At 55.7% G+C, this 7,120-nt stretch overlaps 3 protein-coding genes across 3 annotated transcripts; all 3 read right to left on the bottom strand.

Annotated features, from left to right (window-relative positions):
- Positions 1-39: 39 nt before the first annotated feature.
- VDBG_02358 (voltage-gated potassium channel beta-1 subunit) lies at positions 40-789 on the bottom strand (the record flags this gene model as incomplete). The annotated part of the gene is made up of 1 exon (XM_003008124.1): positions 40-789. The coding sequence occupies one exon, from the start codon at positions 787-789 to the stop codon at positions 40-42; it is 750 nt and encodes a 249-aa protein (XP_003008170.1).
- A 2,488-nt stretch (positions 790-3,277) lies between these two features.
- VDBG_02357 (conserved hypothetical protein) lies at positions 3,278-5,031 on the bottom strand (the record flags this gene model as incomplete). The annotated part of the gene is made up of 4 exons (XM_003008123.1): positions 3,278-3,932; positions 3,989-4,523; positions 4,582-4,837; positions 4,897-5,031. 4 exons carry the CDS (start codon positions 5,029-5,031, stop codon positions 3,278-3,280), a joined length of 1,581 nt encoding a protein of 526 aa, XP_003008169.1.
- A 1,516-nt stretch (positions 5,032-6,547) lies between these two features.
- VDBG_02356 (TdiE) lies at positions 6,548-7,104 on the bottom strand (the record flags this gene model as incomplete). The annotated part of the gene is made up of 2 exons (XM_003008122.1): positions 6,548-6,767; positions 6,935-7,104. 2 exons carry the CDS (start codon positions 7,102-7,104, stop codon positions 6,548-6,550), a joined length of 390 nt encoding a protein of 129 aa, XP_003008168.1.
- Positions 7,105-7,120: the final 16 nt, after the last annotated feature.

Raw genomic sequence — 7,120 nt, 5'->3', positions numbered from 1 at the left:
CGGGATGAGCCCGACGCCCGTGTCGTTGCAGAACCCGGTTCATCTCGCGCTCTCTCGCGGTACAGCAGGTGTACTGGTCTGCATGCTGACAAAGGGCGTCCAGCCGTTCTTCTCGGCGACGAACTGCAGCCGCGCAAACTGCGTCGCCCACATGCTGCTGGCACCGATGTAGCGCACCTTGCCCGACTGCACGAGGTCGTGGAGCGCCTTCATCGTCTCCTCGAGCGGCGTGCGCGCATCGAAGCGGTGGATCTGGAGGAGATCGATGTAGGGCGTGTCGAGGCGTTGCAGGGACGCCTCGACTTGGTTGAAGAGAGCGGTGCGCGAGAGGCCGAAATTGTTCTGGTAATCTTTCGAGGCCTCAAACTCTGCGCGGTTGACAAAGTGACGGGCCTCTGGTGCTTGGTCAGACAGGGTCACTCGCACTTCACAGCAGACTGGTGACCTACCAGGTTCCTCTCCAACGGCCCAGTGGGCCTTGGTCAGGATGACGACCTTGTGGCGGGGAATGTTGTACTTCTTGATAGCCTTGCCTACAATGACCTCCGAGGCGCCGTTGCTATAAACGTTGGCCGTGTCCCACGTGTTGAGGCCGCGGTCGTAGGCCGCCTTGAGCAGAGGGAGAGCCTCGTCCTCGCCGATGACCCACGGAAGAGTCCTCTTGTCGCCGAAGCTCATGCATCCGAAGATGGGCACAGAGACACGGAGGCCCGACTTTCCAAGCTGGCGATACTCAGCTTTGGAGTTCTCCAGAGACTCTTTGAGCCCGGCCGGAAGCTGCTTCGACATGGTGGGCGTTGGCTTAGAGGCTTTGATGTAGGAGACCGGTTGATATGGGACGAGCACCAAACACTCGCTGTTGCGTTGGACAAGATGCAGATGGGCGAGGAAGATGAACGAGCTTGAGAGGAGAGCTTCAGAATAAAAACTCCCGAGAATAGAGCTGACGCGACCCCGCACCTTTTGTCTGCCCCTCACGGCCGTCAAACGTCATCAACGCCTGAGCTGCCGCAATGTGGGGCCGCGTCTGCGGCTGCCGGAAGTTCACGCCCGGATGACCAAGCTCGGTCTCTGCCATGGCGATCCGATCACTGGGCTTTTATCTCGATTGCCTTGGGTGGATGTGGCTTGGATTGAAATATTCCGACCAGGTTGTGCAAATTTAGTGCTGTGCAACACGCCAGAACCATCATCGAAACTATCACTGGATGCCGGGCTTGGTGGGGCCGTCCCCGGACGGTTGGTGTTTTGCCCGGAAATATAGGCTCGAGTACGCAAGAGACGGAATAACTCACAACGGAAAAGCAATCACTAATCGAACTCTTCTCAGAGTCTAAAGCAATGGCAGAGAGTGTGGCATTAATTTAGAAATTTTCCGGCCATCCATCTCAGCCCTATGCCCACTACCGGAGGTCCCATGGCTCTCGCCCAGGAACAGAACCTTGCCCCTGAACCTGCAGCCGGTCGTTTCAAGCTTCAGCCCTCGCCTTGAGACACGTGGTGCCCCCGGAGCTATGAGAGATTGGAATTCCTTCTCAGCACGGTGCTTAGCCTTGCCATCTTGCCACAGGCAGACTAAGGTCGTGGTGGTGGCCTGAGTTTGGCGAGGTTACCACTCGGATGGACGATGGGCTGGCCCTCACCAATCCTTCACTTGCCGCAGCTACATGTGAGGATCCCAATCACCAATTTCAACCACCTCGGCAATCAAAGGCCATCAGAGTATCGGTGCTGTCGGCATGTCGCCCCCAGGTGACTGCAGACGGCTAAATAGGGAGGCGAACCATCCAAGGGTCCCGTGCCCCGCATGAAACAGTGGAACTAGCAAGTTAGAGCTATACTTGAAGTAAGTTTTTTCCGTGTTGGGAGTTGTATGGACTTGGTCCGTGGGCATAAATCGCCCTTCGTACAAGCGCATAGCTCGATCAGCCCAGTCAATATGCTGCCGTATCCCAAGTTGAGAGTTCGCGACCAGTGGAAATTCTAATAGTTATTTCGCTTCATCAATACAATGTCCTGTTATTTCGTATCCAAATCCTCTTCAATGCTTGAGTACCGCCGTGGAGAGGGTAACATCATTGACTTTTCCATCCCTGCTTTGATCTGCAACCTGCGATGGGGACCCCAACTCTTGAGCAGCCTCACGCGTCGTACTTGGCTTAATGAACTGTATTGTGGCCCGTACTGGATGCATCGTGCCGCTTCTGTCATGTACACCCAAAGAAATGCTCTTTTAGAACATATGGGTCTTGATGAGCTCCATCGATTACAATACCTTATCAGAATATTATTGTAGTCAGGCTCGAAAGGTCCCTTCGCCAGCTCGCCCAAAGAGGCCAGTACCTCATCAAAGCTTCCAGAACTGGAGGAAATAGTCTCGATTGCGAATTACGTCAGAAATTTGCCTTTCGTCAATACGTGTTGCTGGCTTGGCAAATAACGACGCTGCTGTTGACCGTACACCCAACGCTGGCCAAGCTTTGGCTTGATACTGTTTTTAACCCCCTCGAACCTATTCTTTACGCTTGTAAGCGGCTCCACGAAACTACACGATCCGTTGAGTTTTATATGCCGTCATTCTTTGTTGTGAAGTGCACCACGTATACTTCAACACCTTCTCAGGTAGGATTGCTGCCCGGCGTTGTGCGGGCGTGAGATGATGCAGAAGAGCCGATATTGGCTTCGTCGGAGAACTACTTACAAGCTTTGTAGCTAGGTGTATGTTGCATCCTCTCGCGCTATGGCTACCGCAAAACAATGCGTAAGTGAATCAAAAAGGCTGAATTGAAAGTGACATCAAAGCGTTGCAATCTGTCAACGGATGACATTTCGAGTTCAACCCTAGGAGGCCAATGCTTGGCGTCCGTGACAGGCCGCACTGCTTTGGGGGGGAGTCTACCGCAGATACGCATAGAAGTATGATTTTTTAGATAGGGCTGCGTTTATCGGAGGGCATGAATCTTTAGTAGAGTTCTAGCTTTAAACAAGTCGCGCATGGCTTGACAGACAGCCCGGCAAAGGTGCAAATGCTGCGACGTGCAAATCATGGCCAAATGAGACATTCACGGCATAGAGAACATCAGCAGCTTTCGCCCAAGGCGTCTTGTTACATTAATGGGGCATGACTATCATAAGACATTACATCCACCACAGTCCGTCGCACGCGGCATCCTTCCCCTATGACGAGGCAGTGGGCAGGCACTCACACGCTGAGCTGACACGCGAGATGACATTCTGTCCGCAAGCCTTGGACGCATACTCGGGCACGACAGACACGTCAGCGACAAAAGTCTTGGTGAACTCGCCGCAGAACTTCTGGCTCTCCTCGAGACGGCCAGAGATGGTGGAGGCCCCGCATGGCGCGTAGGCAGTTGTCGGCGCTGCAGGCATTGGGCTTGCAGGACTCGCGCTTGGTCATCTTGACGAGGTAGCCGCCACGCTCAATAGTGTTAACAAAGATGTAACCAGACTTGAAGTAAGCGTAGGATGACCATGAGCCGGAGAAGGCGGGGACACCACCGCCAGGAGCGTCATCGTCCTCGGGGTAAATGTCGAAATAGGCGATCTCACACACACCATTACCAGTAGGGTCCTGGGGCACGGAGGAGACGTCGTAGACGCGGACACCGGCGCCGTAGTTGGACTGGTAGATAAGATCGCCGTTGACGTACTGGTTGTGGTCAATGGAACGAACAGAGCCCTTGTAGATGCCCGTCTGCTTGGGGTTCTCAAGGGACTTGATGTCCCAGATGTAAGTGACGGGATATCCATCAGCGGCGGGGCCGGTTGTGCGCTCCTCATCGTACTCGTCATCCATGAACAGCCACTCCTGATTGTTGACGTCGTTGACCCAGCCTTGGTGGGTGTACTCGGCTCCCTCGTACGAGGTGCGGGAGATGATGGTCGAGTTGCGCTTGTCGGTGACATCGTAGCTGCGATGTGTCAGTGAAATGTACTACATAGGGATCAACAGGAAGAAAATGCTTACATGGTGAGAGTATCCTCGTTGTAGCCGTAGCAAATGTCACGGCCGACATATTTGGAATCGGGGCCGCGGTAGATGAGGCACTGCGCATCGTGAACATAGCCATCATCGCCATTGCAGCCCAGATCGACGGGCTTGGAGGGGTCCTTCAGGTCGAAGAAGTGGAGGCCACCCTTGCAACCCTGGTCGCGAGGGGTCACACCGACGGCAACACCGTACTGGGCCTCCTCGTTGATGACGACATTGTGACTGCGGCCCAGGGGCAAGGAGGAGTTGAAGTGACCTGTGAGGTCCTTGTCGTTCTTGAAGATGACAGGGGCATCGGCGGGCTTGATGTCGAGAAGCTTCCTCATGTCAAAGATCTGGATGCCGTTGCCCTGGAGCTCAGAGCCGATGACCATGTAGTGCTTGTAGGAACGGATCTCGGTCCAGTAGGCACGGTCGCTGGTAGGGGCGAATTTGGGCAGGAAGCCAAGGTTGAGCATGCGGCCTTCGGGCAGGATCTCGATCATGGCGCAACCATCGTACATGCCGCTGACTATTGTTTCCATTGTCAGAAACAGCGGCCCAAGATGGGTCATGCGCGCACAACGTACCGACAAATTCACGCTCCGACTCGGGATCGGTCCAGCCCCAGGACGAGCTGCCAGACTTGCCACGGTACTCGCGGCCGAAGGAGCCGAGATCCTCGTGGGAGAGGAAGTCGTGCAGGTCCATGTTCTTGCACTTGAACTTGTGCAGGGGGCTGCCAGGGACGGCCTCGGCATAGCCATTGACACATTTGGTGTAGTTCAAGCGAGGCCACTTGGATGCGTCCATGAGACCAGCGGCTTCTTCAGCCTCCCAGTGGGCCTAAGGGAGTGTCAGTGAGAAGCATGTACTCGTGGTAAGATGGGCCGACGACGACATACAATCTTCTTGGCCATGAGATCCATGTGCCTGACGCCAGAGTCAAAGAGCTCCGCAGCACGATCCTCATCGACGGGGAGCTCCCTGCCCACGACGGCAGTAGCAGCCGTTAGGGCGACAGCAGCAGAGAAACGCATCTTGGGCAGTGAAGTGACAACAGGATGCGATAGCCAAGGATGAAGCAGAGATGGCGCGAGAGATCTCCGGGATGGCACGCGACGTGAAGAGGTCCGGGTTGGAGTTGAGGTTTCGGATGGCGTAAGCAAAGAGATCCCGCGAGAAATGTACAGGACGCGACATGGTATTTATTGTCGGCCCGGTGGTTGTCTCAGGGCTCCAGTTCGCTTCCTCCATGTCGGCTCGGGTTGCGTCGCCGGAGGGGCAGCTGGTAAATTGGGCGGCTGACGGCGGCGACAGCGGGACGCACGGATTCTGCATGATGAGGGAACCATTGGAATAATTTGGAAGGTCTCATGGTGAGCTCTGTCCCGGTCGCTTGGTCTCATGGCGGGCGGCTTCCTGAACAGGCAGGCCAAGAGGTCGCTCGCGCGGTGGCCATAGCACTAAGGGAGGGGTAAGACGCAGGCCAGCTGCGAGGGGAGGCCGGGCCCTGGAGGAGGTTTTCGAGGTATTTCGCCGTGATAAGCTTGCGGGGTGAACCTGAATGGCATGGGGTTTGACAGAGATGGATGGGGTCTTGAGATGGTTGGCATGGTTGGCATGGATGTCGAGAATCCGAGCTTGGGTTCGATCAGGAAGGAGCGTTGAGGATTGCGGGGGGCCAAGGCTGCCAAGCCTCATGGTTCGCCGTTTCTCCCTGTTGCCTTGCCACCAGCACCGATGACAACCGATTATGTGCGCTGTTGATTGGTGGTTTCGGCCAGCCCCTGATTGGATGGCGATCGCTGGGCCCATTGGCGAATCAAGAATCGGGTGGCTTCGGCAGCGTCCGATAAGGTACGAGGTGGCTTGTGGCGCCGACGGCACTTACTTGGGCTTAGCGGTTTCTGGTCAGTCTCATTTCACTGCTTTGCCTCTGTCCTCTGTACCTACATCGTCAGATCTTCGTCGAAAAGTCAAATAACCGGGTACAGATCCTTGCGTACGCCATGCTCGTGAGTCATGCAAGCGTCAACCGCGACGTGCTCCATGTCTTAAGAACTCTGTCGACCATGGGTTTTCAATTGGACCTCCATGAGTCTTGGCCATTACTCCTAGAATATCAACTCCTGATCTTAGAGCAGAACTTTGTTGCTCTTGACAAGTACATATCTGGGTTCAGCGCGAAGGATATGATTCGGACGCCAAACGGAATCATCACAACACATCGACCGGTCCTCTGCACCATCAGAGCTATTGGGCCGCCCCACACAAGCAGACTGAGTTGTGGTCAACCTCAGTCGAAATAACCCTGTCTGAGCAATGCCTCGAGAACCGAAAACATCCAACGGATGAAACGCTTCACTCAAGCCTAGCTCACCTGCCGCAGGTCTAACACTCCTACGCTTACTTAATAACACGATCATCATGCTCGATCGTGGGGAGACAAGCCTCAGAACCCAACCCTAACATGAAGACAACCGCACTTGGTAGCGCCCGGCGCCGGGTCACCACTCAAATGTCCTCACCTTCCATCATCCCCGCTAACCACACTCACAGCGGCTTCTGGCCCGTGATGACCAACACATTGAACAGGGGATGCACCGACTTGTCCTTCGCAGCAGCCCTGACGCCGGCGTTCAGCACCGTCACTTCCTCCTGCCGCCACCCCAACACGTCCCTGAAGAGCGCGGCCGTGAAGCCCTCGACGCCCTCGACAAAGTTGCTGCCCATGAGCGTGCCGCACTCCTTCAGTCGCGGATCCTTGGGCCAGCTGCCGATCGGCAGCTTTAAAGCTCTGCTGCTGGACGTTTTCAAATCCAACGTCGAGCGCCCACTGCTTCATGGATGGCGCGGGGTCCATGGTCCGGCCGATCTTGTCGCACGCCTCCATGAGCCCGTTCATCATGGTGAGCATCGGGTTGTCGGGCTGAAGCGAACCGTCTTCGGAGAGGAGCGTGTTGCCCGACTCCTGAAACTCGACCCAGCCGCCCGGTTTGAGGTTCTGGTAGATCTGCCGCACGAGGCGGGCCAGTCCTTGATGGCGCCAGCCATGTACCGGCAGTGGATGTAGTCGTAAGGCTGTGGCTCGACCCAGTCGAGCTCGACATCGTCGACGTTGAACTT

Source organism: Verticillium alfalfae, genomic scaffold (genome assembly GCF_000150825.1).
Source record: "Verticillium alfalfae VaMs.102 supercont1.2 genomic scaffold, whole genome shotgun sequence".
NCBI lineage: Eukaryota > Fungi > Ascomycota > Sordariomycetes > Glomerellales > Plectosphaerellaceae > Verticillium > Verticillium alfalfae.
Note: the sequence above shows the minus strand (reverse complement) of the source record. Positions and strands in the feature narration are given on the sequence as shown.